This window comes from Maylandia zebra, linkage group LG5 (genome assembly GCF_041146795.1).
Source record: "Maylandia zebra isolate NMK-2024a linkage group LG5, Mzebra_GT3a, whole genome shotgun sequence".
NCBI lineage: Eukaryota > Metazoa > Chordata > Actinopteri > Cichliformes > Cichlidae > Maylandia > Maylandia zebra.
This window is the reverse complement of record NC_135171.1, coordinates 17,326,789-17,339,816: the sequence shown is the minus strand read 5'-3', so window position 1 is coordinate 17,339,816 and position 13,028 is coordinate 17,326,789. Positions and strand designations below refer to the sequence as shown.

Sequence of the window (13,028 nt, the reverse complement as noted above, 5' to 3'; positions counted from 1 at the left end):
TGACAGTGATAAGCCACCACCCTAATCGAGTTACAAAGATAAACAATCTGTTGGGATTTTGTAATAAACGGCATCCACTTTAAACATCTGTTGACTTCTCGTCTACCTTGTGCCCCAGCTGTGAGACGTGCAGGAGAAAGTGGGCGGCTTAAGACAACGGAAAGGAGAAGAGACTCAGAAAACCAGGACAGCTGGTCAAGAACTAGACTAATAATCAGCATCTGCTCGAAGAAGAAGAAAAAAAGGAAATCCAGCCTATAATCTGTTGAGCATTTGCAAACTGATCTGAATTCACATCATTTCAAACTCATGACCCTATGTCACTTCATATATCAGCACAAAACATTAGGAGAACAGCTGGTGTGCATGAGCAGACAGTGTAAAACCATCTGTATTTCACTGCATGACATTAGGATCCATCAGATGGTGTCAGGACAGGTGACTGGGTCCCTTTGTCTCTGGTGTCCTTTGGTCCTAAATGGTGACTTTGCATACACACAATAACAAACAGCACAGCACTGAGGCAGTAGACGGTAATCTGGAACCTGCATCATCATATCTACAGGATTAATATTGATACAGTTAAAAGTAATAAAGTACAAGCAAATAAAAATACACAGACACAGTAGCAGACACATGCACACAAATACATCCAATCAAACCCTTAACAAGTCTTGCACAAAATGTATTATATATAAATGAATGAAACACAGATTAGGCCCAGTTCCCATAAACTACTAACCTGCTCGACTGTCTCATGAAAAAGTAAGTCTTATGAATCCATTCTCCAGTTTAAATAATTAAAATCAGCGTATTTTTGTAGGTCACAGCAGGAATCTCTGCTTAAATTTCTGCACTTTCCTTAATCACAGTAAACAAAATCCTCTTTCTGGGCAAAGCAAGAGCTCTCTGGCTACGGCTTTAATGGAATAATATGCACAATCACATGCCGCACAGTTTGAGCTAACACCGTAGAAAGATGGTAAGGCTGTTACTCGGTAGAAAATAAAAACCTAGACAAGCTGAAACTGATGCTGCAGCTGAAGGCGAACTAAAGCAAAAAGCTGTAGTCAGTCAATATAGAGCGGAGCGTGTTTTTACCTCACAACAAGCAGCTTCAGTCTTTCCCTCTGCCTCTGAGCAGCGTTGTGTGTAGAGTGTCATACACTACCTCCCTCTCGGCTCACTCTCCTTCACCAACTAAGTTTGCCCCCCCCCTCCCTCTCTTGCATACACTTGCAGAGTGCCAGCAGCACATGCAACATAGCGTTTCCCCTCCCGATTTGCCTGTGCCTTACGCACAGAAGGCAGCGACGCACATCAGCCATGCAAGCACTTCCCCTCGCACGCGTACATCAATACGCCACATGCAGACAGTGGGTGCTGATGTACAGTGACCTCTCCGGTGCCCCGAGGGAGAGTGATGACAAGAGGCAGGAGGACAAATAGCAGCGGGGACATACACTTGATGAGATGGGAAAAGACAAGACGATGCGCAAAGGATAAAAAATAGGGGGGAAAAAACATACTATAACTGTAGTGGTGACTGCTGTATCACACTGATGAAAGGATCAAACATTTGAAAAGGAGATAAGAAAAAAATGACACAGAGAAGGTGGGAGATGCTTTAACTGTGACGGCAAAACATCAGAAAAAGGAGCAATCTAACAGAGATTAAAGGTTAGAAGAGATGATGACAGTGAGACGCAAGAAATGAAAGAAGTGAAAAAGAAGGTGGTGCTATGACATGTTCTATAGCAAGAAGACAAACAGCAGAAACCTACGAGGGGTGGGGGGGTATTGGTATATGAAGCACACCAGTCTGAAGCCTTGACCCAGTGTTCCTTTTTATTTATGAATAGCCCCAAATGGGACTGATCACACGCACTCTCACACAGACAAAAACTGCCTCCCCAGCTGCCTCTCACTTATTTGCGTCCCCTGTGATCACTCACTCGCAGGCATCTGCGGCACTCGCGTTATTTTCTATATTTACCCGCTCAGACTTCTCCTATCCAGACTGATCATCATCCTGCGTGACGATATCCACTCACCGTGGCACCCGCTCTCCTGCAGCCTCCGAGAATTGTTTTTGGCTGTTGCCCCGGTGACCGGTGGAGGGTGGATGCATATGACAAAAATAATAATCCTCTTTTAATACGTGCAACTAAGTCACAACAGCTGGTAGAGGCGTGTCATACACCATTAGAGTGTGCGAGTTACCTTGGTGAAGAGAAGAGCAGAGAAATATATATGACAGGTCCTTCTGTGTGGCGCTGAGAGAGGGCAGGTGTGCTGCTTTTGAGTGTATGTATACGACTTGTGCTGCTGGATACTGAGTGAGACAAAACAGTCCCGCTCCAGCAAGGTCATGAACTCACTCAGTGGCGTGTGACACTGAGGTGATGTGAGTGGGGTCACATGAGAGTAGAAGCTGCTGCTGCCAATGGCTTGACATGAGCTGTGGATGGAGAGAGTGCTTCTCTCACACAGTTTAAATGAAACAGGCCACTCTTTGGGGGACTCTATAAGCAAAGGTCGGGACATCTTACTCAAAGTGTATAAGCAGCTTTTTTAAAACCAGGACTTACTAATGCACATATGCCGCTGTGGTGAAGCTCAGCTGAGCTTAAAGTGTTTACTGGGCAATTTCCTTTCTAATCACCAACAGACAAATGCAGATTGTCTTACGGCAGAGCATGTGGTTTGAAGCTGTGAGCACTAGCTTCACTGAGCTTTGTGAGTGCGTTTGTTCAGAGAGCACTACAAAGTGACTGCTTGCAAACAAGGGCCTTCCAGTTTTCCAGTTGAGAATCGTATTTGGCTTTCTTATAACAAACAGCAACTTATCTGTAGACGGACACACAGACGGCATTTGTTTGCAACGTGCATTATCCCCTGAGACTTCTCGTCTAGGCTCCTCCTCACTGATCCCTCACTGTGCATTCAGACCACTGACAGCTCACAGATCCCTGTTGCCCCTAATTGATCACCCCGAGAGCTATTTTCACAGTGCTAATGATGAGTAATGATGTATCATATATACAGTCATGACCTCTAAAGCCACAGACTTTATTAAGAGTCACTTTGAAAAACAACGGAGACTTTCCGGGTGCTTGAGAGATCACCCTCTCATCCATGTTACTGCATGGATGAGTGCAGTTCTGGAGGCAGGCCTTCTTTAACCAGACATCTAGGTCAATGCACATGGCTTATTCCACTTAAGACTAACATCACATTAACGTCGGTACCTGACAAACCTTTGAAAAAGGTGCACAGTTTGCTCTGGGCAGGAGGAGGTAAGGTATGCAGGTAGAAAATGTATAGCTCACCTTGGCTTCACATGTCTTGTGAACTGTAACCTTGCACTCTGTAAGCAAAAAGAAGCAATAATTTACTCCGAGAGTCAGCGAGCTGCTCTGACCTGCATCTAGATCTGCTACCACCCTGAGATGTGGACTCACCCTTGCAGAAAGCCGCAGGGGTGTCAATGTTGTGCTTGCACACATCACACATTCGTCTCCTCTTTAGTGTTTTCAGTGTGAAGGCATGGTTCCCTGACTTGGAGAGCTGCGGATACACAGGACAATCAAATCTGATCACCACACACGAGACATAGAAATGTTACAAAGGACGAAATAAAGGCTCCTCCTCAGTGGAAATCATTCATTTAGTGAGGCGGTAACTGTGTGCATGAAAGCAGCTTGAAACCATCGATCCCCTCGTGATAACATGAATAGTAGATTGTGGGCCTGCTTAGGTTTACCAAGTTTCTCAATTTGAGTTTAGCATTCTTCCATCTGAAGCACTAGATGTTCACTATCCCCTGCGTGGCTGCTGTCAGTACAGATATGCGCTGGTTTAGTGATACACCAGCATGAGCACTGGTGTCCTACCTGCTGTACGTTCAGCTTCCTCCACTAATATCAGCTGTCGTATCATGTTGTCTTTGAAGGCATCCTGTTGTCTTGTCTTTTAACTTGTCCTTATTCTGTCTCAGTCTGGGGGCTAAGACTGAAAAATGACAAGCTTTACATGCTGCTGTTCCCAGTCGACTGTGCAGTATGGTCACAGGCAAGACGAATTGAACCTAACAGATTCTGTCAGGGGATAAACGTGTTTTAATCTTTTTATTATTTTACCGTGGTCACTGTTTTAAGCTTCTCTGTGTCTCCATACTGATCAACCACAACTTCACAACTGTCAGGTGAAGCAAATAACAATGATTGTCACATTAAAGTCCTGCTAGTAAAACATTCACATTCTCGCATTCCTGTGCATGTTACTTTTACACATCGTATCCCCAAGTGTATCCAAAGTCTGCCTTACTCCTCTTTTGGTGATGGAATTCCCAAAAGCAGTGGCCTCCCCCGGCAGTTCAGGAACATGGAAAAAGTACCAAAAACACTGAGATGTCCCGTAAACTCCTCTACTCCAACTTTTCACCAACTAAAAACAAATATTCCCCGATGACTGAATCCTCATGTTCCCCTGGTTTGACCTCTAGCGTCATTGTCAGGTTAACCTTTTTTCCTATTGGCCATTTCCCTGACTAATTTATGACCAATATTATGAATACACACATGCTTTGTCATCATCTCAAAGAACTGTGTTGCCTGCATACATACTGACTTTGAAGATAAATCTTTTTCAGCTAAACAAAAGACTAATATTTAACTTACATTTAGTCTCCCTGTTAGTCTGGCTTAAGTAGCTGGGGCTTCTCCTCTTTGAAGACAGGCTCAGTTTCCTGTCAACATTTCAAGGTGGTACCACACTGGGCAGTCCTGGCAGCTGTGTAAACCCAGGGTTTGAGCTTCTTTACGCAAAGCCAAAGGTACAGTAAATCTGACATAAACAGGCTTAGTATGACTGTTCACTCTCTCTCAGAAATCAAACAAACATTATTTTGCTTAATATGGTGGGAATGATGATTGGCTGCATTATTCTTCATGTAAGCACTAATAAAAAAAATGATCATTTGAAAGCAACGATTAATTTGAATGTCTTTAAGGCACATCCACACACAGCTGTGGTGAAGATATGCACTCTAATAATTTCACCTCCCTGACTCATAATCCATGGATTTTTCTTTTTATAAACTCATACTCAACTGTCCCAGCGAGAAGCGGGACAATGTTTATACAGAGTTATGGCAACGCCCTCCCAAAGCAAAACCTTTTGACGGCATGTGAAGCAAATTAAACCATTACTTTTTTCCTAGAGCAGAGGATGAGGAGGGGCCTGGAAACATCAGGAAGGAGATGGTGTGAGAGTGCGGTATGTGTAGGAGAGGTGGAGGACAACAAACATCCCATAGTACCACTACATGCTGAAATTTCCCTTCATGTTAAATGCCTGTATCTAATTAAAATAAACACATCTCAGCTGAGACATTTTTTTGGACGCCTTGGTTTGACTTTAACTCGGGAAGTTGAACGCCGGTTTGGTCCCTCTCACAAATGATTATTGACTGGCCTCGCTTCCCTCACCGCCTTAAACGGTGAGTGTTGCTAAACTGGAATGTTTTATAAAGGAGCCTTGCCTCTCAAGTGGAGTGTACACCGTTTAAATCCTTAATGACAAGAAATGTCAACTGAATGTTTTATGCGGCCTCACCTTCAGCTTTTGTGCGGCTGCTTATAATGCGAACGTAAACGCAGCTGATTTGCAGACACCGCGCTTTGCAGCACACCATATAACAGCTGCAAAGTTTCTGACTTGCTTCATTAAAAATTCCAAATGCTCTTTAATTTGACGTTTACTTGCTTACTGAACTCAAGTGTTTCGAATCCAATTTCAGTTGAAAATAAAGGTTTACCAAGCAATAATGTTTAAGTCTCAAATTAAAGCACTGCAATTTATTTTAATCTCATTTTAAATGACCTCACGGTTAATAATCAGGAGCTTTAGAATAATACTTTTTTCTTGAAAATACACTTATTTGCTGTCTTACTAAGCGTTAGACGAAGGCTTCTCCTGTTTGTTCGCTAAACATGGGATTACATCCAAGAGGTGGTTAGAATATTACTGTTATAATTGTTTTTTATGCCTTTATCACGTCTCGATTATTGTAATTAATTCACTTTGTTCACTAGTCTGAAGGAAGCTTCTTTGTAGCGTCTGCAGGTTGTTCAGAGGCTTCTGTCTAAGTCTTTTAAGTACTCACATGTCACACTGTTACTAATTCAGTTACACTGGCTCCCCATTAACTTTTGGGTCCACTATATGATTGTGGATTAGACTTTTAGAGCTCTGCATTGACACAAACCAGCATACATCAGTGAACTTTTACATCCATACATGCCCAACCTGTCCCCGAGGTCATGCAAGCTGGGCCTGCTGGCTGTGCAGGATACAAGGCTGAGAACTGAAGGGGCATTGGCTACTGTGGCCTCCAAACAAACAACTCGACCCTTCTGAGAGAGCCTGAGAGCTGTGGACCCAGTGATCTCTTCTAAAAGGCAGCTAAAATTGATCGATAAAAATTGATTATTGATTAAAACTCATTAATTGGGTAACCTTTTGTTTTGACGTTTTAGCATTTTTGTTGTGAAGCAGTTTGTGATATTTCTTTTGAAAGGTGCTAAAGTTTTACTTGCCTGCTTGACAGTATGAATGTGAGCAGAGGGAGCTAAGCATGCTATTTGATGGTGGGTAGGTGGATTAGAGTGGGCATATATGACTATAGAAAAAAAAGTTGCTAGAATCTCAAATCCAGTGGTCAATTTTCTTCCACTTATGCAATACAGGTTTTGTGGGGGTCATCCCTCAATCAACCTAATCCCCAAGCATGTCTTTGGACTGCAAGAGGAATCCCATACGACACTGCGAGAACATGCAAACTCCAAACAAACCGTCCTTGAGTCTAGGATCCTCTTGCTGTGAGGCCCCAGAACTAACCACTGACTTTGTCCAGTCATACTGTTCATACAGTATGGAGTGTAGATTAACACAGATCCACCAAAGAAAGGATTTCCATAATGAAATCACTGTTGCTGTCAGGGTCCTGGGACTGGGCGACCCAGGATCCCTGGGCAGTCATGGACCTGTGTATTATTATTATGTATTTTTGGTGTCGTTTCTCCTTCTCTGTGCGTGTACATATGTGTGTTTCTCTGTGCTGTGTTAGTCTGTGTCCCACTCATATGTTTAGGCGAGGTATGGGTGTGTATGTCTGCGGGTGTGCCTGGAGGATGGAGCTCGGCCACCTGCAGGCCTGAGGGGTGTGGCCCTGCGGAGGGACTGGCCACACCCGAAGCCACACACCTGCCGCTGATCAGGGCTCGTCGGGGGAGCTACTTAGGAGAGTCTTGGAGCTCCCACCGACGCGGGATCATTGAGTTATCGTACCAAGTTAGTGTGTCAGCATATGTCTGTGTTGTTCGTATATGCCCGCCGAGGGTTAGTGTTGACGGCTGCCTCTATGGTTTCCCTGCAGGAGGAAGAGTGGTCCAGAAAGGCAGCACGCACGGGGTGTGCGGAAACACAACAGCGGGGAGCACGAGCACAGACGTCGGAGGGAAGCACGCACACGGGGTTCAAGGGAGCAACGGGGAGTTATTGTGTTTACAGCTTTCCACTGTAAATAAAGAGCACTGTTTGCATCGCAGAGTCTGCGTTTTGGGTCCTCCTTTCCCCACATCCCCACGGTCTGCCCTCCAGACCATGACAGTTGCACTCATTTTCTCAGGCTGCCTAATATTTGTAACCCATCTAGCCACCAAGCCCTCTGAGATGAATTTGGCTGTTGCCTCTGATGGACCGCGTTACCATCATGCTGTACGCATTGATCTCATAAACAAAAGAACAGAGTACCGAGTCATCTGACTATCGACACGTGCTCATATAAACGGTAACATCCAGTGAATGTGATGCATCTGGGTCTGTGTGTGTGGTAGTGTGGAGTATATGGGGGGGAGGGCTGAGGGCATATGAGGGGAGAGGATCACCATCATCTCATCTCAGCCGTTTACACTCTGAATGTTCTTATGTAACCCGTGAATATTGGAGATTGAATCAATTGGACTAATGCAATCCAAAGAGATGCGGTACACACAAATGCATGTGTCACTTCACAGGTCTGAGATCGCCTGCAGAAATGTTCCCTCGGCTACGACACTGCAAAAAAAGCTGCAATCATCACTCAACGTAAAGCAAACTGAATAATTATGGAAATAAATTACAGGAAAGGATAAAGACAAAAATCATTCAGCAGCATAAAAGCAATGTAATATGTGTAATACATACCTTGGAATTATTTTGTATGACATATGGGGACAGTACAAACTCTAATAGCAGTGAAGTAAACAACACTTGCAATGAAGTCACAGTTAGATGGCACGTGACTAACAAACACTGCATCAATTTTTCCTTTGTTTTTGCCGCGGGTCAAATAAATGACAAAGATTTTTAATGTTGCAAATCTTTGCCACTGAAGAAAAATCACTCAAATGTAGCTTTTTACATTTTTATTATAGAGATATGGCATTAAAGCAGCATATCAGTTCCACGCTATAACCGTGGCACTTTCCATCTGTTGTTGCCAGTAAGTCAGAAAGTTGAACCTGAAATATCAGAATGGGTCAAGGCTGCTACCCAGTGGACACACTGTGGCAGTGCAGCACATTTTCCAACTGAGGACGTTTTCACTGTTAAACTTATTTGAAAAGCATAGACAGCTGTATATTTTTTTTCATCATGGTGATGTAATTAGTTTGGATGTACTGCTTTTGTTCCAGCGAACACATTCTTGTTACTGCTGTACTTATATTATGCAGTGCAGTGAAATTTGGTTTGAAGCTCTTACAACTCTTACAAAAGTTTAGAAGATTAAGTTAAAGCTATAAAAGTATCCAATAACTACACGGTAGCACAATAATACTGTGCACCAGTTCAGCAGGATGAGTAAAGTGGCATGTGCCACAACATCTAGTATGAAATTAAATAGTTGATGGATCAGCAATACAGTGTGTTACATTGGAAGGATATTTCCAGTCTTTATTCGTTCTTGGCCTGGTTCCGAGCAGCCACAGCTCTGGGGGGAAGCTATTGTTCAGCCTGGTTGTGTGGGTGCGACAGATGGCAGTAGTTCACAGAGGTGAGGGCATGGGTGTGTGGGGTCCTCACGGCTTTCCTGAGACACCGATTCCTAAAATATCTGAATGATCCCTCAATCAGCTGACACACACGTTTTAAGCCATTCATTATTCATCTGACATTTTAATCAGAATCTTAGGGAACAGTCTAGTTAAATAATAACCTTTATAAAGTACTTTTGGTATGTGAGCAGAGAGCACATTTAGTGGTAGTTATCTGTCAATTAACTCAGGATAAAGAACAGTCCTTTCAACCTATTCCAGCTTACTTAACAACATTAAGTAAGGTGAGCCAAGTTAAACAGCTTTGGAGAGATGCTATCATCATGAAACTGAAATGTACGGATTTAAACTTGTACTAAAAACAACATTTTCATGTGAACTGAACATGTCTTTTCAACTTTGAAGTTCAGTTGTTACAACAACACCGTCGTTGTTGTTTGCTCGTCTAAAAGTCATTCGATCTTTAAATTTTTCCCATGATGGCAAAGCTCGCTTCTGCTTAACTCTTGCTGCACATTGTTTGGATTTTGTTCAAGCAGCCCATCACTATGGGTCTGGTTCAGAGTGTTTCTGAATATAACTATACAAAAGGATTTTGTTCCATACAGAGGGACAGAAAATTACACATCGGGAAAGCATTTTTAACACCACGCTCAAAAGATCAGGGCGACAAGAAGGACAACGCTGTCAAATAACTGGAGCACAACAAGAAAGCCAAAGTTTAGTTTAAACTGGAACTGCACAAACAACTGTCGAGGCATTTGTCATAAAAGCAGTACAGTTCAAAGCTGAGGTGATGCTGACAAATGCTTTGTCATTTTAATTTGACTCAGACAGTAAACACAAACCTTTTGGCACGATTTGCTAAATGCTTTGAATGCTTTAAAAGTTTGAATAATTTGAGCTTTCTAATGAATTTTACTGAGTTTTTTCAACACTAGGACTGAATATATGCTACGCTGTGCTGCACAGGTGTTTGTTAGATTATGCCCAACCCCCTTTATATGCAGTGATACCAGTAAGAAGGATCTCTGTTTGCACGGACATTCAGTCTCCAGAGGCTCCTGTGGCTATCAGCAGTGTTGCAGTATTGCATTGCAGCATTAGAACCCCACCCCATTTGTTTTTCGCAGCCAAAGTCTGTGTCATTCTCCAGGCATCTCCACTGACCAAAGAGCCCGAAGGACTTCCACATCTAACGTGTGGATGAAGAAAGGGACTGAACTGCATTTATTAGGGCTTTGTTTTTTTTACCCTGGCTTTTTAAAATGAAGCTGTAATGCCGCTTTGTGTCGTGAGAGTTTTCTGTCATGTGCCTCAATACAAAGCTTTAGTTATCTGAAATATACACTGTACCACTGCCTCACATTGGCAAAAATATACAGCTGCAACCACATACGCACACACGCCTGCATGCATGCACGCACGCACGCACGCACGCACACTGTAAATAAATACAGAGTACAGTGACACACGCACGCACACCTCCTTGGCACTAAATGCCTCATTTCTTTTTTCAGCGGCACCTCACAAGTGATGACATGCTGGAGACCAGGAGTCACAAAACTCTCACACGCACTCACACACAGACATACAATCTGCCCAGGAAGGGACGGGAGCAGGTGGCGAGCCAGGAGTGTGCTCAAGTTCTGGCTGGGTATTTATAACCTGCAGGAGTAGGGGGCTGTCGCCTCTAAAAGCTATGAAAATGCTCAAAATAGGAACAAGAATTAGTTCAGATTTTCATTTGTGTGAAAGAGAGGAAAAAACTCTTCCCCCCCCCCACCAAAACCAAAAAAACCCCAAACTCCTGCACTGTTGGTTGCATGTACAGATTCACACACTTCATTCTTCTCCACTTCATACGAGTCCGCCCATTCAGCTGGGACTATGTCATCATAATTTGGCATGCTCTGACACACACACACACACACACACACACACACACACACACACACACACACAGGAAAACACAAGCAAGGGATATGAAGCCGCAAATGATCTAATGTTTTTGTTCCAGCAATATCTCCAATATCAGAGAGAAACTACACACTCGTCACACAGATGTCTGAGCTTTCAGCTTCATTTCACTGTGTGTTTTATTAAAGCTGCACAACTTTTTTCATTTCCTATTTACCTTTTTTGTTCTTTTGCTCTCTTCTAACACTGACACAGAGCATGCCACAATATGATTTACTCTAACATGTGAGAACACACATATTCCAGTGCGCATACCAGGAGGCTTCATGCATGTGGAAGTGTAGCTTGCACCTAAATCCATAGATGTTCCTAAATAGAGGCTGCAGACAGGCAGGCGGTGGGTCAAAACCAGACAGTAACTTATACCACTTCCTCCTGAACCTTTGATACCCGAGGAACATCATTTAACAGCGATCGCATGAATCCTCCCTTCCGCTGCTCTGCATACCCCCCTTTTTTCTTGGTTCACTGTTGATGACTGTGGTTTTAGTTTACAGTTTATTAGCTTTCTTAGCTCACAAGCTTCTGAGAGAGGTCTAAAAGGAACATGCCAAACACTTTGATCCCTTCGGTATGCACACTTCTGTTTATGATGTGCTGCTGGAATATTTCATAAGAGAGACAGAGCAGCTCTGGAGTCCAGGCCTCGTCTAATTTGGAAACGCAGTGGCAATTCTTTGGATTCCTTTGGTTGTTATCAAGCATGTGATGAGTGTATAAGTTCAGCCTCTGCTGCTGAGTCAAATGGCAAAGCAGATCGAGCGGGTGCTGTGGATGTAAAGTGAGAGCTAGAGTGTTTCAAACTGACTTTAACAGCTGATCTCTAATGACCTGTGATTTTACTTTGTGTTTATCTTCAAACTGCACACGTTTGAGGATGGAACTGTGCACAACCAGCGTGTTGATGGTTACTCACTTACCTCAGCAAGCTGAAGGATTTCAGGAGGTACCTCAGGGTCTGCCTTCACAGGGATTCCTCCAGTTTCTGTGTCATGTGCGTGCTTTTGTATCCCCACAGTGCTCGTACTGTGAATGCACCCCATTCTTGCAGCAAACACGCCTCTTGCACCTCTAATCTTTAAATTTCCTCAGCTCCTCGCGAGTGATTTCCTCTTCTCTTCCACCCCTTTCAGCACTTCATGTTTTCTCTCTTCTTGTTCTCCAGCATGTTCCTCCGTCCTTCTCAGCGACTCCTCACACCTCTGTTCTTCGCCTCTGACGGCTTACCCTGCCTCGAAACCCACCCCAGATAACTTTCCACCCCCTGACTTCTCTTCTTACAACCGCTCTTTCTCCCTCTGTCACCAAGAACCTACCCTTCAACCCGCATCCCCTTACACTCCCCCTGCGCCCCTTGCTCTCTGACTATCTTCACTCTGAAAACATACAAGCATACACTCACCGCCTCTCTCTTCCCTCCCGCCCCCCTCCACCGTTTCCACTTGCTAATAACTCCTTCTCTCCAGCTTACAGACCCTCAAATGTCTTGTGCTCTACACTTACAGACCCTCCAGTCTTCCCTGTCTCTCTCTCTCTCCCTCCCTTGCTGTGCGGGAGAAGGGGGCAGCTGTTTTGGCTTGTTGATGTCAAACCCTTCCCTTATGCTTTGGCTTTACTGCAGCTCCTCTCACGCTCCTCTTCCTCATGGGAGAGTGATTAGTTTGAACCTCTTTCACACATGTCATCCTTCTGGTCTCTGTGGCTTTGCTCATGAGAACTTAACTGCTGGCTTGATAGCACTGATCACTCTTCTCCCTCTCCGCATTGTTTCGAGGAAAAGTCTTCTATCTCGGCGTGTCCCATGGGCGTTTATGTAGCCTAAAACGTAATCAGCTTCACCTCCTTGTTTGACAGGACAAATGACATCATCACCGACCTCGCTTTATTTCCTCACTTGGATGCAGCTCTCTCTCTCCACTGAAATTAAAACAATGACACATTCTGTGC

The 13,028-nt window shown here is 43.9% G+C and overlaps 1 protein-coding gene across 7 annotated transcripts in view; it reads right to left on the bottom strand.

Annotated features, from left to right (window-relative positions):
• The window catches only part of LOC101467852 (tensin-2), a 36,105-nt gene that overhangs the window by 19,017 nt on the left and 4,060 nt on the right, over positions 1-13,028 (bottom strand). For 3 of the 7 annotated variants that reach the window (XM_004545147.6, XM_004545148.6, XM_076883882.1), the window contains exons 2-4: positions 12,002-12,998; positions 3,465-3,570; positions 3,333-3,370 (exon numbers count right to left, since the gene is read on the bottom strand). In XM_004545147.6, coding sequence (XP_004545204.2) covers positions 3,333-3,370; positions 3,465-3,570; positions 12,002-12,124 — 267 coding nt within the window. In that variant the 5' untranslated portion in view covers positions 12,125-12,998. Of the gene's footprint in view, positions 1-1,101; positions 1,757-1,996; positions 2,768-3,332; positions 3,371-3,464; positions 3,571-3,896; positions 5,156-12,001; positions 12,999-13,028 lie in introns of those variants that run through there. The other 4 variants (XM_076883883.1, XM_004545150.6, XM_076883884.1 and 1 more) reach the window with 4 other exon arrangements.